The sequence below is a fragment of the Perissodus microlepis genome, chromosome 6, assembly GCF_051167445.1.
Source record: "Perissodus microlepis isolate ML-2025 ecotype Zambia chromosome 6, ASM5116744v1, whole genome shotgun sequence".
In the NCBI taxonomy this organism is placed as follows: Eukaryota; Metazoa; Chordata; class Actinopteri; order Cichliformes; family Cichlidae; genus Perissodus; species Perissodus microlepis.
The window spans coordinates 32818303-32845755 of NC_140466.1; the positions used below are offsets into that span (position 1 = coordinate 32818303).

Sequence of the window (27453 nt, forward strand, 5' to 3'; positions counted from 1 at the left end):
ACATGATAGTGTGTGTGTAGAGCTGTTTGCAGGAACTTGATGAGGCTTTGCTTAAGTGGAAATCCACTGATGTTCAAGCCCCAGGGAAGTGGGCGGGGGCATAGGACCTCTGGGGCCCTCTTCCTGATGGAGCCCTACCTGACTCCTTTCACTGCTAAAGCAAGAATGGTGCCACAGCTCATTGAAACAATACTTCATTTCATCAGAATCATTAAATGATTCTGTTAAAAACAACCGCCCAGTGTATTTGCATGGCAAACATCGTGATTAGACATTCAAGAAGAGCCTCTTAAAGATGAAGGTCTGTGTCTCTTGACCTAAACACATAATCCAGTTAAATCTGATTTATGTTCATTAATGCCCCTCACACTGTAACTTAAAGTAATAAATCGGTCACTGATTAATTACAGAAGTATGTTTGTGAGCATAAAGATGTAAGCCTTGGACCATCAGGATAAAATGTGGTTGGGAAACTTAACAAGCTTTGATAAAACTTCATCAGTAGCTCAAGCAAGACCTCAAAACCTTCGATCACCACGGGTGGTTAGCAGACTGTGGTTGTACCATGCAGCCTAACAACATGCAGTAAATTGCAGGTTAAAGCAGTTTGCTTACACATTGTTAAACGAGGGAAGGGAACTAATGTGGCTTTCAAATTACCCTTTTGTCCCATTTCATCCCAGAACTCGATTTAATTGCTGCTCACTTTCTACAATACTTAAAACTGATCAGTAGGACCTGAAACTGCAAACATTCAAACATTCAGGCCAAGAATCAGTTGGTGAACATATTAATCTACTACAATTAGCAAAAATGAATAAATAAACAGAAGAAAGTTACAGTGATAACAGAGTCATGCAAGTTTTTGACCAGGAGGTTAAACTCATGCAAATTAGCTTCACCCAGGCTCATGAAAACACTGTCCTGCTTATAAACAGCAGATCATTTGTGTCAGTGTGTCAGGATGGTTTATATTTGAGCTTTTAGTTCACACAGAACAATTTTTATTAATTGTTTTTAGCGATTACGAAAGTCTGTGAATCCCCAAATAGTTCAGTTGTTCTTTTTGCTCCCCATGAGGTCACTTTCACCATGTGACAAAAACAACACCCCACTGTACACACTCGGGCCACCAGCAACTTTCTAAATCCTCAATAAAAAGCTGACAGGTTGCATTGATGTTCCAAATAACTTATTAAGAAAACAACTAAATACACAGAAAATGTTATGAAAATTGGTTTATTTTATATCTCATAGTTTTAAATGATGCAATAAAAATATGTATAAAACATCACAAACTGTAATATTTCCACCCCTCCTCACACCACACCACCCCTCCTCACCCTGGGTGAGGAGGGGTGGTGCTGTGGCCAGTCAGGTATGAAGTGCTGAGAGTGGATCTTTGGTCCTCTGTGCAGCTCTGTCCACTCTCAGCTTCCCTGCAAAGCAATAACACAAGAAAGACGTCATTTTAACACAAAACAGCATTTTCATTGTTGGTAGCTGCAGTATGTTGTTAAAAAGCAATTTTAAACCCAACGAATACACATGAAAAATATAAATAAACCTAAACCTACCTAAACCTACAATGCTGCTGACATAGGATGATGATTTATACCAACTATTGGAAGAATTTCGCCTTCAATACAGTTTGTTGTCAATGTGAGGTGATAACTTACATAGTTGGAACACAGCACCACTCTCCCGTTTTTCACTTGGTCATCCATCCTTCTCATCGGGTTGGTCGGGGTAAGGCTGTCTTCTGGGTGGGGTGTTTGCTCCATCGTGGACGTAACTGGAAGTAATAACAACTAAAAAACTACCTTTCAGTCATAATGTAATATTAATATTAATGTCACATATAAAGAAAAAAACAATACGTTTCACATGTCCGAGTCAGATGTTCTTATATCTGTAAAAACAAAAACACAAAGGCAAAGTTTAAAAACACGTTCTAACATAAACTAATCAGAGTCACTGTCATCAAGGGAAAGGGTAAAAGGCCTCTCCCAGAAACGTCTGACTCCAAAACTACCTGAGGATGTTGAAGGGGCATCAAACTGGTCACTTACCTTGCACCTCTTTGCACTTACCTCTTCGGTGCAGATGTCTTCTCTGCTTCTCTTTTCTGAGGAAGGAGCAGCAGAGAGATCAGCTGAGGAAGCAGATGACAGAGCAGCTGAGGAAGGAGCAGCAGAGGGAGTAGCAGAGGAAGGAGCAGCAGAGAGAGCAGCAGAGAAAGGAGCAGGAGAGGGAGCAGCAGAGGGAGCAGCTGAGGAAGGAGCAGCAGAGGGAGCAGCTGAGGAAGGAGCAGCAGAGGGAGCAGCTGAGGAAGGAGCAGCAGAGGGAGCAGCTGAGGGAGGAGCAGCTGGCGGATCACCAACTGGGGCAACAACTCGAGGGAAGAGTGGGGCGTTGGCCTGGCCGAAAGGCGGCATGGCGATGGGGGCAGCACCTGGAGCAATAGGATGTTGCCAATCGTGCCAAAACGGCTCTGGAGGGTGCTCCCGGATGAGAGGGGAATCATCTCTCTCATCCATGGTGTCATACCCCGAGTCATCGCTAAGCCAATCCCCCCACTCTTCTGAGTCGTTCCAGTCAGATGAATTGTCAGTCTGTTCACTCACCTCGTCATCATCTACAGGTAGGTAGGGGGGGTACTCACCTTCCTGTTCACCGTCATCAGCATCTGGTGCTTCATGAGAAGAAGGTGAGGGTGAGAGAGGGAAAAAATACTCACCATACTCACCTTCGCTGATACGCTGGGTATCAGTGTCCTGTTCTTCATCAGAAGAGGGGGAGGATGAGATAAGAATATACTCACCATACTCACCTTCGCTGATACGCTGGGTATCAGTGTCCTGAGCTTCACCAGAAGAGGTGGTGCTCTGGAGACTGTCATCCAGGATCCTGATGACTTCAGGAAGGCCTTCTTCTGCAGGGCGTTCAACCACATAGTCAAGACGCCCTGTGAGGAAACAGTTTTTAAAATAACATTAGGAATGTAATAGACACCCAGTGTTAAAGCAACAGACCTACATCTGTTAGTTTGAGCAGAGGATGAGAGAAAAGCATTTTATGTCAGACTGAATGACACTTCTACTTGTTCAATCTTTAAGTGAAGTTTTTTAATAGAAGACCACCAAACCTCCACCAAGGCAGCTCACTCTGTGTACTTTTAAGGTGACACTATATTGACACTATATATGACACTGTATTTTGTGTACATTCAATTTGTTTTATTTGTTCTTTGTAAGCCTTTATGCAAACACTATGTTGGAATAGGTAATGGATAATAGGTATTGATTTGTAAATAGCCGGACATGAGTAACTTATTATATAAATATACTACAGTAAATTTATAACTAACCATGCAGCTCATTCTCCTGTTTTATTTACAATTCACGATGTCACACATTTTGAAAAAAGCTCATAAGTTAAATATGTGGATGCAAACCATAATGTAACATTTAGACCACATGTACCAATCGCATGTCCTAAATATAAAATTTTTTTTTAAAATAAAAACACAATCTCCTTGGCAAGAGTAAAAATTGCACACACAAAGCTCTGCAGGTATGTCTGAAAATGATGGTCAAGTGAAAAACAAACAAACAAACAAACAGAAACTCAGAATCCACATTTTTAGAAATGTGCACAAGGACTGTATCTGCCATAAGGACAGATACATCTAATCTGTGGTAAACATGCTATCCCTGTGTAAATATCCCTGTGTACAATATCTCTCTCTGCTATCCAATAAGGTTAAAAGCATTACTGTAACAGAAGATAGGTCTTAATGCCATTATTACTACTGTTTTCATATTCTTTTGATATTATTTTATTTGTATTTTTTTTTATCTTTGTGTTTTGCAGCAGAGAAAAAATATAGTTTATGTCAATAAAGCCTTTGATCTGGAGAAGAAAAGGATGTTAGGAGGGGACCTGGATCTGTTTACACCTGCGTGTTCTGACGCCATGACATCTTGAAGATGGCGTTACCACGGAAACTGATTTTTGGGCATTTTACAAATTTTAGTCCATTAAGCTATTTTTAACCATTTCATTTTAAAGAAAAGTGTCAAATTTGAAGCCTTCAAATCAAAGTAACACCTTTTTTTCATATTCATACACCAGTCGTTAATAATTTCTACACCTCTCCCGGAAAATTGAAAGCATACAAACAATTTACGGGAAACAATCTTGGAATACACATATTTGATCACGTTAAAACTTGATATTCACACTGGAACTTGTTAAATTATTACAGTAATTTACATTTAAAGAAATTTTCAAACGTACCTGCAGCGAAGTCCAGGTGACAGTCGGGGAGTCCGGGTCCACGGCGAGCCATCTTCAAACTTGAAAAACAAAAACAAGTACAAACAATCCACAGATGAAGTACTTGTTGTGCTTTCAAGTTAAATCCGCTTTCAGTAAAGTGTTTTCCAAAACTTTGCTTTCCACAGGCTGAGGTTGGAGCAGGTCGAAACAAGTCCACGAGCAAGTGTAAACAGACGTTTGGAACCTTGTGCAGCATTTATATACCCTCAGCGGCCATGGTTACGGTTGTCAACACATGTGCACGTGATATAACTATATGAATGGAGCTCACAGCAGTGTAATTTACAGTTAATTTATGGTCATTTACAGTCAGGGGTGGAAGTAATGAATTACAAATACTCACGTTACTGTAATTAAGTAGATTTTTTGGGTACTTGTACTTTTATGAGTAATTTTTCAAGTGTGTAATTTTACTCATACTTGAGTACAACTTACACCATGTAATCTACTTCGCTACTTATAAAATCAAAAGTCGCTACTGAGTACGCCCACAATTTGAATTAATATTCAAACCTTTCTCTGCATTTTTGCAGCCAATAAGGCCGTGCAATCGCAACCGCGCTGTTGAGTATTGCAGCATCGACAGCGATCAACTCGAAGGAAAATGGAGTCAAAAATGGAGTCAAAAATGTCCTTAATATTTTGGGAACTTTATTCCACATCAACACGCGGCAAAACTTTCCTCATGGGTGCCATTTTCGTTGTGGTGTACTTTTTTCTTCTTAGGGGTGTGATGACGCAGCATCCGTGATCTTACAATGAAACAGTGCCTCCTTGTGGTGACAACTAATATACTGTCTCTGTTAAACCACAGTAACCATAATCCAGTTAAACACTGTACAACATGAGTACACACAATGAATATCTTAACACGTGCCAATTTAAGACGTAAGCAAAGAATAAACTCCGCTGCAGCAGCAGGCACAGGTGTCTAGAGGTGCTAAATGGTGGAGTACAAACTACTTTATAGACGGAAGATTTCGAGACAAAGAAGCCAAAATGGAGACAGAGGACAACACTGTCAACCATGAAAACGACGTAGAAAAGACGGAGGACGCGTGCCCGTGGCCATACCTGGAGGAATTTTTCATGTACAGAGGGAGAAAAGGAGACAGCGTCCAGATGCAGTGCAAACTTTGTTTGACCTCTACAGTCATTTCAGCTTACAAGACTTCAGCGTCTAATCTTAAAAAAACACATTGAGGTAAGAGGTTTTACAACTATACGTGTACAATATTGCCTTCTTATTTTTCATGTGTGTTAAGGTTATTAGTTTGGCTAAGATATTGTCACCGCCATTGGTTAGCCTGATAGTAAAATAAGACGGAGCTAGCTAATGTGCGTGTGTGCATGCATAATTGAGCTACAATTCATAGGAATGTTTTAGCTTATTATTTGGATAACCACCGTCATTACAATAAATTAAATTTGTAGTCATTTAAAACTCACAGGCCTACAATCAGCTGGCCTATAAAAAACAAAAAAAAAAAACTTGAACACAGTGCTGAGCTGCATCTCAAATTAATCTTCCAGCTCTCAGCTGACATGTACCAGAGCCCGATTGATGGATCAGTTGATCAGTATCATTTGCCTGATATAGGTCTATCATAGTGACATGGCTCTTAATCAGTAGGGTTATATGTTTCCCAATATGATATATTTTTTTAAAGAACATAATGTGGATTGTTTTTATTTGTTAGCTGTATGGGCAGCATTTTTGTGTATGTGATCCCTTTTCTTAAATTAGATTTGCTATATACACATATTTTGCTCTCTTAGTATTTTTAGGACCTGACTAATACTGAAAACTTTAGGGTGATACTGATAAAAAGGAGTTAAAAATTTAGATACTGATACATTGGTCGATACTCTTTTTACAGATAGTATACAGATTACAGAACTTAGAATGTATACAGAAATTCATGTTTTTTGCAATGATCGTTCAAAATTGGTTTACATTTGTAAATAAATACAGCAATATATCTGCAAGATTTGACCAAATTCACCACTCTTTTATACTATGCTAAACAATCAAAGATTAGCTCATGTCTAGTTGAATGATGTTTTAAAAATGCGTTTTCCTTTAGTGTTAATCACAGTGATGTTATGAAGTAATGTATGAACCTGACGTATGATAATATTTATCTCTACAGAGGAAACATCCATCGAAGATTGAGCAGTACAATATCACTGTGGCATCAACATCTCGTCAGCGAAAGACCACAGCCACACCAAACAAGCTCTCAGCAAATACACAAGCCAAGTTACCAGACCTGATGTTGAGAGCTGCAAACAAACATGTTCCACAAGCAACTGTTGACAAGCTTGTCATCAATTTCATATGTGAGGGTCTACAGCCATTTGCAGTGGTAGAACAGCCATCTTTCAAAGAATTGGTTACCACATTACAACCTCAAGCCAAAGTCATCTCCAGACCCACTGTCTGTGCCAGAATCTGTGAAGCTGCTGATCACATGAAGATGACTTTGGTTGCAGCATTGGATAAAGTCAAATTTGTTGCTACCACTACTGATTGTTGGTCAGCTCATCAGAAAAGTTACCTTGGAGTCACATGCCATTGGATAGAGGAAGAGTCCCTGGAAAGAAGATCTGCAGCACCAGCATGCAAAAGATTGAGAGGGTCTCACACATTTGACATGCTTGCTGGTGCGCTTGATGATATCCATTGCCAATACAAGATTAGAGGCAAAGTTGTAAGAACCACAACTGATAGTGGATCCAACTTTGTCAAGGCCTTCCACATGTTTGGGGCACAAAATGATGCAGATGAAGCTGAAGATGAAGCAGACCCAGAAACTATTGACCTGACTGACCATATTGACTACCATGAGGCAAGTGCAATTCTTGATGAAGACTCTGGTTTGGAGTATCAACTCCCGCCTCATCAGCGATGTGCATGTCACCTGCTAAACCTTGTGGCAACATCTGATGCTGCCCTAGCAGAGAGCATGAATGAAACCTACAAGAGGCTCTCCCGTGCAACCTTTGCAAAATGCCAGGCCATTTGGAACAAAACTGGCCGGTCTCATTTGGCTAATGAAGTGGTAGAGGACAAGTGTGAACTACAGATCATTCGTCCCAATGCAACACAATGGAATTCAACCTACCTTGCCACTGAAAGGATAATACGCATCATTGATGAGAAGGGGGAAAATGCCATCAGGAGCATTTGTGAGGAGTTCAAGGTGAAAATGTGAGTAAAATTGGACACCTACCAATATGGTTGCAAATTTTGTGAATTTTCCTTAATGGATGGTTAAAAACGTGAGCAGACTCTTAATATTAAATCAGAAGATCCCTATTATAGTCATGGTGGGTTTTGTTGTTGTGTCTTACAGGTTGAGTCCTGCAGAAGTTGCATTCCTTAGGGAGTACTGTACCACCATGAAGCCACTGGTGAAAGCTTCAAGAGCAGGTCAGTATGCCGTGGACTTTTACACCACCATGTTAGGGATGGAGGAAAGTAATAAAGCTTGAGTGGAGAAGCTGCTGCAGGGGCTTCCTCAGCTGAGCTCTGAGGACAGAGCTGTCCTGGATGCTAACTTTTCTTTGGAGGAGATTAGTGCTGCTGCTGGTCAGCTGGCTCCTGCACAGGGTGGGCTGCCTGCAGACTTCTGTAAAAGACTGTTACTGGCATCGAGTCATCAAGTGGGGCTCTCTCTTCTCCCTAAAAAACAGAGATTTGTCTCTGCTTAGAAATGGAGACGTGGCTCTGTTATGCACAGATTACTAACTTCCTTCAAAAGTACTGGCCACCAGGCTGAAACACTTTGTGAAATGAATCACTCACAGAGATCAGTCGTACTGTGTACCACACAGCTCTAATGTGAACAAGAGTTTTCTCATGAGAGACTTGGTAGTTATTTGTAAATTGTACAGTTTGATGTTGGAATAATTTCTTTAGATTAAGAGAAAGTGTTTGATAGGATTGACAATCGTTTTTGTTTTTCCATTATGAGAAGTTTTGCTTTTTGGAGGTGGATTTTTGTCACTTTTGGGGCTGTTGTATCAGGCGGCTTTCTGTTTTGTGAAAGTGGATGATGGGCTGAGCTGCCCAGTATAAGTTTGGAGAGGATCTAACTGGAATGTCCTGTTCCTGGAATATATATTTATATTGGTATATTTGTTAGAAATTTAATCTGTGTTAAATGTTTTAAGAGAAGCAAAGTTATCTAGATTTATGTTGCCAGGTTTATGTCGGAGGCCTCTGCTGGTGTTGTCATTGTTTTTCTGTTTTCATTACAGATCAGAGTGATGTGGACTTTCTCAAAAGATGTTTAGATTTGTATGACAACCTTCAGCAAAGGTGAGCTGGTGAAAAAATATGGTGTAACAGGTTTGTTGGTGGTCATATAGAGACTTTTTTTTTTTTTTTAGGAAAAGAATAGTCTCGGAGGTTGCCATGGAGACGGTCTGTGTCAGACTGTCTAAACCAAAAATGGATGCTGTACATACACTGATAAATGTCATTTCAGGAGTGGCCAGATTGAAATCCAGAGAAAACTATGCTAGAGGTGAAAGGTCAAACATTGGTCATCATGTTGAGATTTTTTTAATACCACAGACTGACAAAGAAAACTGAAATTTGTGAATTTTAAAGGTGTGCAAGATGTGCTGTGTTCATTCGCAGGGCCTTGCCTTTTTATTTCATTTGTCTTTGGTTTTGAGTTTTTATTTGTGCTCTTGTAATTATTTTGTGATAAAACTTTTTCTATTTTGAGATCAAGATTCAAGTGGAAATCTTTGTGTGTCTGTCTCTCTCCCTTGGTTTCTGTAGAGGTACAGTGTGGGGGCGCCTGGATAAATGTTAAGCAGAAGCTAGATGTAGTGTTCCTCCACTGTCCGTTAAGGATATGAGGAAAAGAAATGGTCGAGAACAAAGTGTATGGTGTATTTATAAAAGAAAATGGCTTTTAAATTGTATACCAAAACGACCACCAGAAAGTCAACTACAACTTGCTACATGATCATCATGACTGTTGTGTCAGTTTAACAGTTTATGGGTTGACTTCTTTCAGTTCATTCACTGTTTACATCATGAAGGAAAAAGAAGGCAACAGGCTGAGAAATGAAGCTGTTGTGTGTCTTTGTGGCCACACGGGGGCAGTGCTGCATAAATAGTAGAATCTCTTCCTGGACACTTTTTCTAGACCTCTTTTTAAATGACTAATAAAGACAACAACATGAATTACATCAGGATCTGATATGGTTGTCTTTTTTTGTTGAGCTTTATATATTTCAGAATGCCTAGAGTTTGTTTGTTTCCCATGTTTTGTGATACAGAACATCTCCTCTCAGACGACTGTTGTCTCATAATGGGTCATTACCTGGTCTGATGGTGTGTTTGTTCCATTTATAAATCAAGCGATTGATTTGTGAAATGAGAGATGGCCTCTGACCTGCTGACTGGTGTCTGATCTCCTCTGCTCCCCTCAAATTTGACAACTACTCAGCTAATGTGATGGTGGACAGGAAGTCACTAAACCTGGGACTCTGGAAACACATTTCTAGGGATTGTGGGATTATAATATTATTTTATGCCATGTTAGACCCCTAATTAAAGATTGTGAATTATTATGTAGTTTTAGCTTGCATTATTCTCCTGAATTAGAAGAAGGTGATAACTATTGCATTTGTTAAACTGAGTTGCATTACATTAGACTGCTGATTTATTGTGAACGAATGATATTGTTTTATGATGCATTATACTGCTGAGTTATAAGAAATACTGTTCGCAGAAAGCCATTGCCTTATTTGTCTGATTAGAAGAGAACAGAACATACTGGAGAGGTTTTCTGCCCCATCTCAGCAGGAGCAGATAAACAGGGAGCCAAGGTCGTAGCTTAGGCGCTGTGTGAGAGAAAGAATGTGAATGTTTAGGCTTTTATGATTAGGTGGGGGCCACTAGAGGCTATAAGAGTTTGATCAATGCTCCACTATTTTGAGATCTGATGCTGTCTGCGTACGGTGTCCATCTCCCACGCGTGTGATCATTAAAATCATCGTTTGACTCAACCCGGCCGGACCAGTGTGGTTATTTTGGTTTTTCCTCTTGTATCCATCCCCAATATTTGAATCCGTAACAGTTTGGGGGCTCGTCCTGTGGTATTGGGGTGGAAGTTGGAGGTTTGGACGGTCCGAGGTTGTCGAACAGACAGGCACAAGCCAGTGGTCTGACGTGAGTGGGCATAAGCCGGCTTATACAAAGGTAAGGCACTACCTGTTGAATCTATTTCCAAAGTGTGCCAAATTGGACATGATAAAATTAAAGTCTACTCACTGAAATTACTGGTAGATGTCTGTTTTGATTTTAATGAAAATCTCATGAGATTTGAAAGTTGAAGTAAGTTATAATACTGGGTTAGAGTCCCAAGGTAAAGTAGAACAGTGAAATTAGGTTAGAAGCCCAAGTAGTTTGATAGGGAATTGGTCATTTTGTGAGTTAGAGGCTCCATTGACCACTAGGTTGCACCTGCCTCAGTCATACTCTTGTTTTGGGGGGTTGACTGTTGTTTCAAAGTGTTATAAATTATCCTAGAACGGCGGTGGAACCGCTAAGAAGCGCAGTGCTCAGAGGTAACGCTTGCCAAGGCCGGGGACGCCTAGGCCTTGTCCTCTTTGAGGGATAGTCAGTTGGTCACTGTGGAGCTTGGGGCACTCCAGAATAACTAGTGGTTGCACCACTTTACCGTTTGGAACGGTATCTGCGCTTTTTTGGACACTGTTAAATTGAGTTAGGGATTTTAGAGATTAGGCCAGAAACGGTTAGAGTCTGATACTGGTTAATTGATCACAAAAAAGTTGGACTTTCTTCGGTTGGACCCGTTAACTTAAATTTGTCAAAATTGTGTAGGCGCTAAAGCTGTCAGGCCTGAGAGTGATTGTAAATATAAGACGTCTTTGTAATATAAAATAATAGAGCTGTGTGTGAGACGAGGCTGTGTGTGACGACAGCGCGCTGCAGCGCTGCGAGCTATTTTTAGACGGTGTGTGAACATGCAAATGAGGTGGCTGCTGTGAAGCGCACAGAGGACTTTTGCTTCCTGTTTAGCGTGATTTTGAGTTTTATAATTATGATTTGCAAACAATGATACATGCCTGTAATAAAAACGCTGATTTTGTTGATTATAATATTACAAATAAGGTTTTGAATGACTACGGTGAATGTTTGATATATGGCTGGGTTTTGATATAGAAGAGACAAATCGTGCATGATTTAGACCGGCACTTCAGTCGGCAGGGTAAGATTGAGTGATAAATACGGGGGTGATTTGTTTCAGTTTTATGGTGAACAGTGAATTGTGTGTATACAGTGAATTTTCTTGAGGGTGTGTTTCTAGGGATAATTATTACTGGTTTTATACATTCATATTAATGGAGGATTGTGGCTGAGAGTGTGGAGAGAGGACGTGAAGACGGCTTTGCAGCTGCCGGGGTGAGTAGCTGTGTGTGAGACAGGAACTTTGCATGCCCATAAAAGGCAACTGCCTGACTGTGTGAAGTATGCACCAAGAGAGAGTAAAATCTAGGCAGATGAAGCGAGTGGATGTTTTCAGAAAAGAAATACTAAGTGAATATTTTAGTGTGTTAATACAGGTGGATTTCTCTCAACCTGGAAACCTGAGTACAGCGGCAAAAGGATAAATTAACAGAATTGGGACGACAGACAGGCCAAGCTTTGGCTCAAAAGTTTGCAGCTTGACCCCAGCTTTGTCCCCACCCTGAAAAGAAGCTTAAAGGACATCTTCTCCTCCAGTTATCGGTTACCATCACTGGAAATTTTCAGGCAAGTTTTTGGCTGAATTGTTATTAGCACCATGTGTCCCTGAATCTCACAAGCAAGCTCTAACTCCTGGCTGTAGACATGGAATGCTGTTATTTAAGGTGGGAAATCAAAATTTGGGAAACAAAATAAAAACACAACCAAAGAAATGTATAAGAAAGGCACGTGTTAGAGAAATGCCTCGTTTGAGAAAAAAGTTAAATTAACCCACCCACAAACGCACACACACGCAATGAAGAAACAGCTTACATTCATGAACACGTGAAGATTTTCCAGCAAGGTTAAAGCAGCGAAACTTAACATACACCTGTTGTTGAATGATGAAGTTTATCCACAACTAACAAATAAACTTTCTGGGTTGCAGGACAACAGCTTAACTTCAAAAAAAAAAAAAAAGACACTGGTCTGACCAACCAGTGATGACACGACAAATTTAGTGGTTAAAAGATTCAAATTGTGACATGTTTTCTGCTGACTGATTAATACAAATGATTACTGAATGAAAGAAAATTCCTCTTTTGGGCTTTTAAACATGATCTTAAGAATTTTAACATGTACCTGTGTTGTCCTGTCAACTTGGTGGGTTATGAGTTGATTATATGGTGAGAAAAAACAAAAAAAGGGGGAGAGAAGGCTGACACAGGGCCTGGCCCCGTTGTTTCTCCCCTCTCTGAATAACACAGCCAACACAACATCATTTTCCTGTTCGCCTGTTTTTGTTTCGTTTTTGTTTTGTTTTTGTTTTTTCTCTTTATGCTTGATTACAGGCTGCTTTGCCGAGGCTGACCTGGACTCCTGCTCTCCCCTCTACCATCTTTGCTCTCTCCTCTACCACCTTTGATGTGACCCTGACCAAATGCTACAGCAGCTGGACCCACAACAACAACCTGAAAATGTCAACAGTGCTGCAGGAAAACGATCTCATGCAGCGGAGACGGAGAGCGTTAAATCCAAGGCCCGTTTCACTACACGGGGGAGATTTCCAGACAGCTTCAGCTGACAGAGCAGTGACGAGACGCCCATTAAGCCCGGATGAAAAGTGAGGGGGAGCAAAAGAATGCTGACCTTAACAACTCTGCATTAAAACTGTGCAGGACAGTGACAGACCAACACGGATGATCGGGCAGCAAAAAGGGCGTGCCAGAGACAGGAGGAGTAACTGAGGTCAGGAGGCACCTCAGAATGGACAAAAGCACCAGAAGAAAATAAGCTGAAGGCACAGGTGTCGGGGCTCGGCCAGGAGCTGACCTCTGAGAAGAGCCGGACAGCAGAGCTGCAGAAGGCCGTGGAGCAAAGCAAGGAAAACATCAATAAACTTCAATCTGACGTGTACGGAAAAGACTCTGAGGTTTCTGCCCTCAGTAAGAGCTCAAGGCATCAGAGCAGAAACTGAGCATGGCTCAGGAGGAGCTGGCTGCTAATCGAACCCATCAGTCAGGCTTAGAGTCCCAGATACAGGACTTGAAATCAGGCCGGAGCTTGCTGGAGCAGGAGGTCGCCAAACCTGACAAAAAGCTCCAACAGCAGGAGCAAGCCCTGAAGGAGCTACAGAAGCAAAAGGGTCAAGTTAAGGAGGAGCTGGACAAGGAGAAGATGCAGGACACTGGAGAAAAGGACTGCCTCAATTGGGGCCAGAACCAGTATGGACAGAACTTTGAGCAGCAGCACCAATGGATGCAAACAGACTGAAATGGAGGAGGGCAGGACCCCAGGGCACGCCTCAGGCCGTGGTTTACCCATAACACCAGAACAGGAAAGTGATGAACACAAACACACACAAACACACACAAACACACACATCTACATACACTGACTCAGAATGAAGAGAAACACACATATGAACACATATGCACTCGTTGATTGAGTGAGAACTGACACACACACACGCACACAAATCGAAATGCTGATTCAATTCACTGAGAAGTGATCCACACACACACACACATGCACACACTTGTGCAATGAAGAATGATGCACACACACACGCTGATGCAATGAAGAATGCTTTACTAACAAATGCTTATGCTGACACGCAAAATGCTGCACACAAACATCCAAATACAGAATCTGTTACAACAACAAGAAGCCATTGATTGTTTATTGGTTAAATGCATTTCATGTCACCCAGAGGGCGTTTGTGTAGATTTAGGGGACAAGGTCTAGAGCAGTTTGGTTATGAAAACAATGTCTGTGCGTGATGTCTGTTTATGGCTCAAGGCCTCGACTGAATTGTTTACTGTGCTTCACACAGCCTGATAAGGAGCAGTGGTACAGAGTGAAAATGATGAGTTAACGGTGTGAGTTTTATTTCGGAGCGCCACATTTTTGTGATTGAGATTTAATTGAAGGAGGAACACATTGGAAAAAAAAAAAGAAAGAAAAAAAAGAAAAAAAAAAGGGGGCCAGCCCTTGGATTTACGTAAGCATCTCGCGTGTGTTTAACACAATTGCCTCAGGCTTTAAAAGATCTGTACGAAATTCAACAACTCAATTTGTTCTCATTGAGATGACACGATACAATCTAATAAGAGTGGTTAGTTGCTGAACGCACAGAATTCACAACACCGCATAAGATTTCAAATTGCAGGAAAATCACTGGAGTTATAAGAGGCAGACAACGACACACACACCACATGCATGCTATTGCTATTTATTGTGAATTAACCTGTCAAGGACAAGAACAAAAGAATTCTGCATCAAATACAGGAAATCATAGCTTTCCTGTATTTCCTACATTGTTGGCATGCTGGTTAGTGCTGTTGCTCCACAGTAAGAAGGTCCTGGGTGCAAATCCACAGTCTGGCTAGTTTGCAGTGGTTTCTCTCTGGGTATTCTGGTTTCCTGCCACAGTGAAAAGTCATGCAGCTATTAGAGCTAGGTTAATTGATGATTCTAAATTATCCGTGAATGTAAGTGTAAACGGCTGTTTGTTTCTATCTGATAGACTGGTCAGCTGTCCGGGGTGTACCCTGCCTGGTAACCTGTCACTTCAGGGTTATTTCCCGGCCCTGCTGCAACCAGGATAAAGATAGGAGGATGGTAGTTGTTGTAGACCCATTCAATTTTTATGGTAACCAGGATCTAGACTTTGTTGAACCGTATGCAATATGAAGACAACATGTAGTATTTAAGTGACCAAGTAGTATTTGGATAAAAGTTATTGAATAGTGTTGAAATAAATATTCCAGGAGCTCAACTTACTCCATCTGAACATGTTTCAATCGTGTTTTATGAACACAAAATGCACAGGTTTACTGAATATGAAAAGGTTGTGTTGATTTAACTCAGTTGTTTAAGTTTCTGCCAAAGCAAAACATTTGTGTGCAACCAGTGTCCACTATTGAATCAAGTAAATCCAACATGGTTTTTTTTTCAGGGCAAAAAGGAGTTACGGTCCCTGTATTCCTGCACAATATTGTCCCGGGAGGGAGAAAAACTTTCTGGTGAAGTTTTGGTTGATTTTTGGGTTTTACTTAACACTAGGTTGATTTTATCAGTGAGGTTTGGATTGTTTTCTTTCTCTAAGAGAGAGAAAGATGGTTTTATGCTTGGACATGTTTGCAATGGGCCCCAGTATTTGTTATTATATGAGTATTTTATTGGTTACGTTTGTTTTTGCTTTTGTTACAGTGCACTGAAATAAGAACATCTGAGAGGTGTGATCCACCGGTGGTGATATTTTGGTATTTTGTGAGTTCCTGATTTAACAAATCAGCTCTTTAATCCAGGCCTGAGAGATTGAACTTTAAAGCGCTATAAAATATTCTTACTGGAAACAGTCGCAAAGTATTTTTCTCCATGATTATAATGGGCTTGGGAGAGATTCACTTATATGGGACATTGATCACATGAGAAGTCCTGAGCCTAAAAGGATTGCAGCGAGTCAATCCAGTCCAAAAAACAAGGAACTGTTTTCCTTTAAAATGATGATGTCATCTTGCTGGTGAGGGAGGCTCGAATAGGTCGCGCGTGAGACTCCATTAGCAGCAATATCTGGTATGAATGTGTGTGGATGTATGCATGTAACTGGGCTGTGATGGACTGATGACTAAAAGTTTTAACGGACTTGATACTGAGACAAAAACGGTGCTGACTTTAGGATTAGTAAATGTCCACAAACAATTCACCCAGCCTGTAAAAGAAGGGTGGATGTTTTGTCTTGCTTTGTTTTGTTTTTGCAGGAACAGAAGGATGACAGAGACTAAAGGGGGAGGCTGTAGCTTCACATGAGTGTGAACTGCAGACTGAACCCTTTGGTTGCTAATTTTGAGTTACTGATGTTTGCATTAAGAAAATTGTGTTTTAGTAGCTGTGTTTCGATTAATGTATCACATTATATTGTTGGGAATGTTAAATGCTAAAGTGAAGAAAAGCTTTGATTTCACTCATGACTGAACATGTTATTATTAACCATAGCAGGCCACTGTAAAGAGTCAATTAACTTTTATAGAGGAAAAAAGCCAAAAAACTCTATTAATATCTATGGATAACAGGGAAATGGTAGGCTTGTCACATTCAAAATGGAGATATGTAATAATAAACACTGGTCCCTGTCTTTTGGGTGCTTTCTTGAAATAGTCAGCAATTTAAAAGTAGGATATAACCGACAGGGGCATGTGATAGGATGTAGTGCTGCACAAGAACAAGAGCAAAATAAACAAGGAAAAATTATTGTGTTTAGCTTTGATAAATTCAAATTAAAATGTACCATTACACTGAGAGGATCAATATGAAATCAAATATATGCTAATTTTGTGTGAAGTACATGACTGATAACTGTTCTGTCCTGAGCTTTTGTTTTTACAGCACTCACTTGACCACACCAACAGTTTCTCGCCACCAAAAGGGGGTACTTGCAAAGAATAGGGAGGAATATCATCAGAAGTGGGAAAGGTAAGCCCCGATGGGGGTGATAACACCATTAATTTCACGTATGGTCAAATTCTTAAAATTTGACCCCAAACATGAAAAATTCTTCAAACATTTAGAGACAGAGTGGAGTTCTAGATAAATATAATGTGCCAAACCACATGCGGATGGAGAGTTGGAATCGATAAGATGGTGAAACAACACGCAGTAAAATGTTGATCATGTTGATTATGTTTATTCCAGTGTGCAGAGCAAGGTTATTATCATTAACGAAAACTAACGAAATAACGAAAACTAGAAGTTAACGGAAATAAAAATAAAAACAAAAAAAGGAAAATTAACTAAAACTGTAATGAGTGTTCACAAAACTAACTAAAATTAACTGAATTTATGGCAAAAATGTGTTTAGTTTTCATTGATGTGTGTGTGTGTCCTACAATAGTCAAGGGTGAAAATGAAGTTTAGTTTCCAGATTTTTTCTTGCTGTGTCTCATTATGCCAGCAGGTGGCAGTACGTTAGTCGAGTCGTCTGTGTTGCTGCTCCGTCCACGCGCAGAATCATGTCAGGAAAAGTCAGGAGAAAGCCCAGAGTCCAATTTGGGATTACTTTGAATATGACTGTGTTTTGGATAAAGCAAGTGTCTTGTAGTGGAAAGAGACAAATTATGAGGGACATTTCTAAAGGGAAAAAAATCCCACAAACCTTAAAGTGCACTTGAAAAGCTCACACAAGAAGGCTAACCTAGCTTACCTTGAAAAGGTAAGGGAGCACACTCAACCCTCATCCCCAGAAAACAGAAGCTAACCCCAGGCAAGGCAGCGTGATGCATCCCGAGACAACAGGACGGGGATATCTACATAACTGTGTGAGTCAATTCAATTCAATTTTATTTATATAGCGCCAAATCACAACAAAAGTCGCCTCAAGGCGCTTCATAGATACAGAGAAAAACCCAACAATCATATGACCCCCTATGAGCAAGCACTTTGGCGACAGTGGGAAGGAAAAACTCCCTTTTAACAGGAAGAAACCTCCGGCAGAACCAGGCTCAGGGAGGGGCGGCCATCTGCTGCGACCGGTTGGGGTGAGAGAAGGAAGACAGGATAAAAGACATGCTGTGGAAGAGAGACAGAGGTTAATAACAGATATGATTCAATGCAGAGAGGTCTATTAATACATAGTGAGTGAGAAAGGTGACTGGAAAGGAAAAACTCAATGCATCATGGGAATCCCCCGGCAGCCTACGTCTATTGCAGCATAACTAAGGGAGGATTCAGGGTCACCTGGTCCAGCCCTAACTATATGCTTTAGCAAAAAGGAAAGTTTTAAGCCTAATCTTAAAAGTAGAGATAGTTTCTGTCTCCCGAATCCAAACTGGAAGCTGGTTCCACAGAAGAGGGGCCTGAAAACTGAAGGCTCTGCCTCCCATTCTACTTTTAAATACTCTAGGAACAACAAGTAGGCCTGCAGAGCGAGAGCGAAGTGCTCTAATAGGGTGATATGGTACTACAAGGTCATTAAGATAAGATGGGGCCTGATTATTTAAGACCTCGTATGTGAGGAGCAGGATTTTGAATTCAATTCTGGATTTAACAGGAAGCCAATGAAGGGAAGCCAAAACAGGAGAAATATGCTCTCTCCTTCTAGTCCCTGTCAGGACTCTTGCTGCAGCATTTTGGATTAGCTGAAGGCTTTTCAGTGAGTTTTTTGGACATCCTGATAATAATGAATTACAGTAGTCCAGCCTGGAAGTAATAAATGCATGAACTAGTTTTTCAGCGTCACTCTGAGACAGGATATTTCTAATTTTAGAGATGTTGCGCAAATGGAAGAAAGCAGTCTTACATATTTGTTTAATATGTGCGTTGAAGGACATGTCCTGGTCAAAAATGACTCCAAGGTTCCTCACAGCGTTACTGGAGGCCAAGGTAATGCCATCCAGAGTATGAATCTGGTTAGATACCATATTTCTAAGATTTTCAGGGCCGAGTACAATAACCTCAGTTTTATCTGAATTAAGAAGCAGAAAGTTAGCGGCCATCCAGGTCTTTATGTCTTTAAGACATTCCTGCAGTTTAACTAATTGGTGTGTGTTATCTGGCTTCATGGACAGATAGAGCTGGGTGTCATCTGCATAGCAGTGAAAATGTATGCTATGTCTTCTAATGATGCTGCCTAAGGGAAGCATGTATAATGTAAACAGAATTGGTCCTAGCACTGAACCCTGTGGAACTCCATAATTAACCTCAGTGTGTGAAGAGGACTCTCCATTTACATGCACAAATTGGAGTCTATTAGATAGATATGATACAAACCACTGCAGTGCAGTACCTGTAATACCTACAGCATGTTCTAATCGCTCTAATAGGATATTATGGTCGACAGTATCGAACGCTGCACTGAGGTCTAGCAGGACAAGCACAGAGATGAGTCCACTGTCAGAGGCCATAAGAAGATCATTTGTAACCTTCACTAAAGCTGTTTCTGTGCTGTGATGAGCTCTGAAACCTGACTGAAACTCTTCAAATAAACCATTCCTCTGCAGATGATCTGTTAGCTGTTTGACAACTACTCTTTCAAGGATTTTTGATATGAAAGGAAGGTTGGAGATTGGCCTATAATTAGCTAAGACTGCTGGGTCTAGAGATGGCTTTTTGAGTAAAGGTTTAACCACAGCCAGCTTGAAGGCCTGTGGTACATAGCCGACCATTAGAGATAGGTTGATCATATTTAAGATCGAAGAATTAATCAATGGCAGGACTTCTTTGAGCAGTTTTGTAGGAATGGGGTCTAAAAGACACGTTGATGGTTTGGAGGAAGTAATTATTGAAGTTAACTCAGAAAGATCAATTGGAGAAAAAGAGTCTTAAAACTTAACATCAATGGTACTAAGAGTAGCTGTAGATAATATTACATCTGTGGGATGATTACTGGTAATTTTTTCTCTAATGATAAAAAATTTATTTGTGAAGAAGTTCATGAAGTCATTACTAGTTAACGTTAAAGGGATGGTTGGCTCAACAGAGCTCTGACTCTTTGTCAGCCTGGCTACAGTGCTGAAGAGAAACCTGGGGTTGTTCTTATTTTCTTCAATCAGTGATGAATAGTAAGATGTTCTGGCTTTGCGGAGGGCTTTCTTATAAAGCAGCAAACTATTTCTCCAGGCTAAATGATGATCCTCTAAATTTGTGACACGCCATTTCCTCTCCAGATTACGAGTCATCTGCTTTAGGGTACGTGTTTGAGAATTATACCACGGAGTCAGGTACTTCTGATTAGAGACCTTAGTTTTCACTGGAGCTACAGTATCCAGAGTCGTACGTAGTGAGGAGGTGAAATTATTAACAAGATAATCAACCTCTGTTGGGGTAGCGTTCAGATAGCTGCTCTGCTCTGTGTTGGTACAGGGCATTGAAGATGATAACAGTGGGTGGATTATATTCTTAAACTTAGTTACAGCGCTTTCAGAAAGACATCTACTTTGATAAAATCTACTCTCCACTGCTGTGTAATCAATTATTGTAAATGTAAATGTTATCAGGAAATGATCAGACAGGAGAGGGTTTTCAGGAAACACTGTTAAATGTTCAGTTTCTATGCCATATGTTAAAACAAGATCTAGAGTGTGATTAAAGTGGTGGGTGGGTTCTTTTACATTTTGAGAGAAGCCAATTGAGTCTAATAACAGACTAAATGCCATGTTGAGGCTGTCATTTTTAGCATCTACATGGATGTTAAAATCACCCACAATAATTATTTTATTTGAGCTCAGAACTAAATTAGATATAAAGTCTGAGAAATCAGACAGAAACTCTGTGTAAGGCCCAGGTGGACGATAGATGATAACAAGTAAGACTGGTTTCTGAGTTTCACAGCTGGGGTGGACAATGTTAAGCATCAGGCTTTCAAATGAATTGGGTCTTGGGTTATGCGTAAACCGGCCTAAGTGAGGACCACGTGCTCTCCGTTGCTCCTCCTCTTCCTTGCTCCTTCTCCATCGTTCACCTGCGCCTCGCTAGTGAAAGAGCAGCTGCTTGGCCTGCCTATTACGCGAACACCGCCCTCCAGTTGGACCTCAGGCTCTCCGAGCCTCCTCGTCCTCCTTGCTCCCTCTACATCCTTGTCACGCTCCTCGCTAGAGTACGCTTAGGTTTGCAGAGGGTGGGTTTTGCGAAAAACGCCGTCGGTGAGGACATCGAGCTCTCCGTTGCTCCTCGTCCTCCTTGCTCCTCTCCATCGTTCTCCCGCGCCTCGCTAGTGAAAGAGCAGCTGCTTGGCCTGCCTATTACGCGAACACCGCCCTCCAGTTGGACCTCAGGCTCTCCGAGCCTCCTCGTCCTCCTTGCTCCCTCTACATCCTTGTCACGCTCCTCGCTAGAGTACGCTTAGGTTTGCAGAGGGTGGGTTTTGCGAAAAACGCCGTCGGTGAGGACATCGAGCTCTCCGTTGCTCCTCGTCCTCCTTGCTCCTTCTCCATCGTTCTCCTGCGCCTCGCTAGTGAAAGTGCAGCTGCTTGGCCTGCCTATTACGCTAACACCACTCTCTGTTTGGACTTCAGACACTCCTTGCCTCCTCCTCATCTATGCTCCCTTTACATCGTTCTCATGCTCCTCGCTAGCGTACACGTAGGTCTCCGGAGGGCCGGTTTCGCGAACACCCCCTTCGGTGAGGACCTCGGGCTCTCCATTGCTCCTTGTCCTCCTTGCTCCTTCTCTACCGTTGTCATGCGCCACGCTAGTGAAAGAGAAGCTGTTTGGCCTTCCTATTACGCGAACACCGCCCTCCGTTTATGCTCCTCGCTAGTGTATGCTTAGGTGTGTGGAGGGCCGTTTTCGCGAACACCCCCTTCGGTGAGGACCTTGGGCTATCCGTTGCTCCTTGTCCTCCTTGCTCCTTCTCTACCGTTGTCATGCGCCTCGCTAGTGAAAGAGAAGCTGTTTGGCCTTCCTATTATGCGAACATCGCCCTCCAGTTGGACCTCGGGCTCTGCGTTGCTTCTCGTACTCCTTGCTCCCTCTCCATCATTCTCAAGTTCCTCGCTAGTGAAAGAGAAGTTGTTTGGCCTACCTATTACGCAAACACCACCCTCCAGTTGGACCTCGGGCTCTCCGTTGCTCCTCATCCTCTTTGCTCCTTCTCTACCGTTGTCATGCGCCTCGCTAGTGAAAGAGCAGCTGCTTGGCCTGCCTATTACGCGAACACCGCCCTCCAGTTGGACCTCAGGCTCTCCGAGCCTCCTCGTCCTCCTTGCTCCCTCTACATCCTTGTCACACTCCTCGCTAGAGTACGCTTAGGTTTGCAGAGGGTGGGTTTTGCGAAAAACGCCGTCGGTGAGGACATCGAGCTCTCCGTTGCTCCTCGTCCTCCTTGCTCCTCTCCATCGTTCTCCCGCGCCTCGCTAGTGAAAGAGCAGCTGCTTGGCCTGCCTATTACACGAACACCGCCCTCCAGTTGGACCTCAGGCTCTCCGAGCCTCCTCGTCCTCCTTGCTCCCTCTACATCCTTGTCACGCTCCTCGCTAGAGTACGCTTAGGTTTGCAGAGGGTGGGTTTTGCGAAAAACGCCGTCGGTGAGGACATCGAGCTCTCCGTTGCTCCTCGTCCTCCTTGCTCCTCTCCATCGTTCTCCCGCGCCTCGCTAGTGAAAGAGCAGCTGCTTGGCCTGCCTATTACGCGAACACCGCCCTCCAGTTGGACCTCAGGCTCTCCGAGCCTCCTCGTCCTCCTTGCTCCCTCTACATCCTTGTCACGCTCCTCGCTAGAGTACGCTTAGGTTTGCAGAGGGTGGGTTTTGCGAAAACCGCCGTCGGTGAGGACATCGAGCTCTCCGTTGCTCCTCGTCCTCCTTGCTCCTTCTCCATCGTTCTCCTGCGCCTCGCTAGTGAAAGTGCAGCTGCTTGGCCTGCCTATTACGCGAACACCACTCTCTGTTTGGACTTCAGACACTCCTTGCCTCCTCCTCATCTATGCTCCCTTTACATCGTTCTCATGCTCCTCGCTAGCGTGCACGTAGGTCTCCGGAGGGCCGGTTTCGCGAACACCCCCTTCGGTGAGGACCTCGGGCTCTCCATTGCTCCTTGTCCTCCTTGCTCCTTCTCTACCGTTGTCATGCGCCACGCTAGTGAAAGAGAAGCTGTTTGGCCTTCCTATTACGCGAACACCGCCCTCCGTTTATGCTCCTCGCTAGTGTATGCTTAGGTGTGTGGAGGGCCGTTTTCGCGAACACCCCCTTCGGTGAGGACCTTGGGCTATCCGTTGCTCCTTGTCCTCTTGCTCCTTCTCTACCGTTGTCATGCGCCTCGCTAGTGAAAGAGAAGCTGTTTGGCCTTCCTATTATGCGAACATCGCCCTCCAGTTGGACCTCGGGCTCTGCGTTGCTTCTCGTACTCCTTGCTCCCTCTCCATCATTCTCAAGTTCCTCGCTAGCGTACGCTTAGGTCTGCGGAGGGCGGGTTACCTGAACACAGCCTTCCGTTTAGACCTCGGACTCTCAGTGTCTCCTCATCCTCCTTTCCCTTTTTTAAAACATTTTCCTCACTCTCACGCGCCTCGCTGGCGAGCCCTTAGCTTTGGGGAGGGTGGGTTTCGCGAACACCACCGTCTGTGAGGAACCCAGTACCTCCTACACACACACACACACACACACACACACACACACACACACACACACACACACACACACACACACACACACACACACACACACACACAGGAGGCAGTGAGGAGTAGAAGGAGGTTGTTGCTACGCTTGCGTCGCGAAACCAGGGCTCATTGTGTGTGCGCCCGGAGCAGCTACGGGGGAAACACATGGGACAACCGACCAGTTTGGGGCCATGGTTTATTCAACGTGTATTTTCAGTGTGGTTTAACTTGCTAATCTGATCTGAAATACTTTCCTTGAATGTGCCTTAATTTCACCTCTTTTTTCTTTCTTCTTTTCTTAGCTTACTGAAAATGTTGGCGACCAAAAGCCGGATCCAGGGATGTGTGCTGCTTGTGCTACTGGCGTTATGTGGGCAAACTGCTCGCTGTCAACATCGATACAAAGGTAAAGTGCAATCCTAGGGTTGTGTGCTGCTTGTGCTACTCGCTTTATGTGGACAAACTGCTTGCTGTCAACATCAATACAAAGATAACAAAAGAAAAGCCTAGTGTAACGTAGTATTTTATGTTTTTTTTTTTTTCTAGAATGATTCAAATGTTACTATCATTTCCCCAACCCCGCAGGCTCTGCGACCCGTGAAGAACTGAGACTCCTTCTGGTCGGTAAAACAGGATCGGGAAAGAGTGCATCCGGAAACACCATCCTGGGGGATGCGAACGCTTTCAAAGAAGACGTTTCGCCCGAGTCTGTCACCGACGGCTGTCTGAGAAAAGAGGCAGAGGGCGAAGACGGTAGAAATATCGCTGTGATCGACACTCTGGGGCTGTCTTTTGGATGAAATGGTGGATTTCAATGGAGGAAACCACTACACCAACGAGATGTATAAGGCGGCCCAGAAGACTCTCGAAGGAGAAAGGCTGAAGAGGAGAAAGGAGGAAGAATAAAGAAAAAGGGAAGAAGAGGAGAGGATCGAATTGAAGGAGCGGTGTAAATTCTTCCACCTCGCTTCCCTGGGATTATTTGGCACAGGAGCGTACTTTACATCTTGTGTTCTCATGGGGCTCGGTGGAGCCCTTGGATATTCTCAGTTAAAGACGCCGAGCTTGACGGTTGGGCGTCTTCTTTACTCGTCGATACCGTGAAAACTGCGTAGGTGTATCACCTACTCGACCTAGTGATCAACGAGTACCGCACCGAAGCATGCAACGGGTGCAAGACCAATCACCCCAGCCAGAGACAACACGAGTGTCTGCGAGTCTTGGTGTCAGGGTCCCTGTGCCTACCCGGTCGGCTCAGTATGGCTACATATGTTTTTCATTTTGTTCCTGCTCTCTCCCTTCCTCTCTTTCCCTCCTCCCTCTGCCAGGGCGGAGCTCACCTGTGGGCTTCTGCCCTTGGTCCACGCACCTGGTCGCCATCACGCACCTGTGGCTCGTTACGAGAGTGTTCCAGCTCCTTTATAAGACGGCAGCTCTGTGTTTCTCGTCGCTGGACCGTTGCCGACCCGCATTCCCTGGACCAACCCCTGTGTTTCCTGAGTGATTGAGTGTGCGAGGAGTGGAGTACGTCATCGTGTTTTCTGTGGAGTGTGGAGAGGAGCGTGAGGAGTGGACGGAGTGCGTGTGGACTTTCAGCGTCTTTTCCCTTTGTGTGTGGACCCCCGGAGCCCAGCTTCCCCCTCACCTCTGTAAATAGATCACCTGGTGTGCTGTAATAAAGATTCTTGTGTTTCCCAACTCAGAGCCTGCGCGTGTGTCCGTTCCATCCCGCTGTGACACTTGGAGGATGACTTTTACGCTGAACATTATTACAGCATCAGGAAAAGACTCCTCACGCCGCGTTTCATTCCTTCCATTCAACGTCTCCTGATCATGTATTCACAGCCACCGAGGGCGCTGTACAGCACCGAGCACCTGAAACACGGACAGTTTGTTGATATTGTAATCAAAAATACAGCCCCGGGGGGGAGGGGGGGCATTTTAAAAACGCACCCTCCCTATTGCGCATACCCTAAAAGGTATGGCCTTCCAGATTGCCTCAGTTGTATCGTGAGTGTAATTTCAAATAAAATAAAATAAAACTCAGAAGCGTCTGTGTGTTGTATTCTTCTTTTTCTTTTTCTTCTTCTTCTTCTTCTTCTTCTTCTTCTTATTGTTATTATTATTATTATTATTATCATTATTATCATTATTGTGATTATGCTTCATTTTTATGTACTGGGGTATCAATGACCCCCACGCTGCCGCAGCAGCTTCTGTGCGTGGCCCCCAAGTCCTACGTTTTCTTTCCCGATCCCCTGACGAACCCATTAGAATCGCTTTGGGGCACTCTTCGACCCCAAATGATTGTTCTGTTTTTTTTTCATTTTCATTCACCTGTCTCTACTGAGGGTGGGGTACTTTGGGACCCCCGGGGTCTGGGGCTGCCCCGAAGGGGAGCACAAGGGTTAAACATTGAAAATAGTGACATCAAGGGAAAAACATGCAGTGCAGCACTATCAGATGCCAGTGACGGTTGGGCTCAGGGATGAATCAGGTGAGCTGGATTCATGGCTGAATCAAGACATAGATTACCCTGCTGTGGTCAGTGAGGGAAAAACAGTGGGGAAAAAAAAAACGACGTTTCAAATGTGAAGTTCATATTAATACAGGTTTTGTTTCTAGGCAATTGTGCAGATGCAGGCTCTGGGCGGAGCCAGGAGTTTAACAGATTTAACATAATAACTACACTGATTTCATTTCCTAACACAGGATGACAAGACTGGGGCAACGATACTCGAGAGGAGAATTTCTGATACTTTCTGAGATATGATGTCACTAACCTTTTCTTTTAATTTCTAGCTCCAGGTGAATTGACACATGGGAGTGTGTCAAAAAGGGGGAAGATGAGTTTTAACATCAAACAATGGTTTTATGAATATTCTATGACTTTATTTGTGTGTTAAATAATTTAGGTATGGTAAAACTTAAGCTTGTAATGACTCAAAAGTTCCCAGACTTTTTTAGAGAACCAGTGAGAAGTTTAAAGCATGATTTTCATGTTTAAGCATTAATGATTGAAATAAACTGAATAGCGTTTAGAGGATAAAATGCCTGTGTTCATGAGAAGCTGAGTATCGCACTGGAGAGGAAATCGTAGGACGGAAGGCTGAAAGAAACACATGATTTTTGTAAAAAGGTGGCAAAGGTTAGAAGTAAAAATGGTTAATTTGTTTTTGATTTCTTTTACTAAAATAAGTGGTTATTTTTATTTTCATATACGCATTGCAAATGTGCTCATAATGAGTTGGCACTCAGTCTTTAGAAGGTCATAAGCTTCGTTCGGCATGATGGTCCGGACTGATATATTGCAGGTATTAACTTTGAGTGCAGAGGGCTAAATGCAAACACGCTTACACACACATAGATTATGATTAGAATAAGTCCCTGGGCCAGAGAGTCCTGAACATTCTGAATATTCTAAACCAATTTTGAATGACTAGAGGAACAATGAATAACAACATTAGATTATTAAGGCTAGGCAGAGAGGTGTTTTGGTTTTCTGTCTTACAGAGAAAGGAACAGACACCAGACGAGGTCACGGAGATATGAGGATCCTTCGCAGCAGAGATAGACGTGGAGACTGCCGAGACAGCAACTGGGGCCAAGGGTCATGCAGTTTGGGCTCTAGTTAGTCACCTCAAAAGGATGGATCCCATGAACACAGCAATAACCATGAAGGGGTTGGCAAAAAACCAGGAACACCAGACCAACGAGGTTCGAGAGGCTCTTGGTAAAAAGGGGGACACGGCTGTGACCCCAGAATACACAGATCGTTGTTTGAAAATCGGGGC

General features: G+C 42.9%; 1 protein-coding gene and 1 long non-coding RNA gene across 3 annotated transcripts; one reads left to right on the forward strand and one right to left on the reverse strand.

Annotated features, from left to right (window-relative positions):
- Positions 1-674: 674 nt before the first annotated feature.
- Positions 675-4963, reverse strand: LOC146386035 (uncharacterized). Of its 2 annotated transcripts, XM_084932065.1 has the most exons (4): positions 4858-4963; positions 4303-4361; positions 1680-2968; positions 675-1439 (listed from the first exon to the last, which is right to left on the reverse strand). In XM_084932065.1, exons 2-3 carry the CDS (start codon positions 4352-4354, stop codon positions 1965-1967), a joined length of 1056 nt encoding a protein of 351 aa, XP_084788191.1. In that variant the 5' UTR covers positions 4355-4361; positions 4858-4963; the 3' UTR covers positions 675-1439; positions 1680-1964. The 2 variants fall into 2 exon arrangements, with proteins under 2 accessions (XP_084788191.1, XP_084788190.1); XM_084932064.1 differs by lacking the exon at positions 4858-4963 and having other exon boundaries at positions 4303-4816.
- Positions 4964-9339: 4376 nt separating this feature from the next.
- LOC146386036 (uncharacterized) lies at positions 9340-25670 on the forward strand. The gene is made up of 3 exons (XR_014800542.1): positions 9340-17041; positions 23962-24065; positions 24245-25670. It is a non-coding gene; the product is annotated as an uncharacterized LOC146386036 (long non-coding RNA).
- Positions 25671-27453: the final 1783 nt, after the last annotated feature.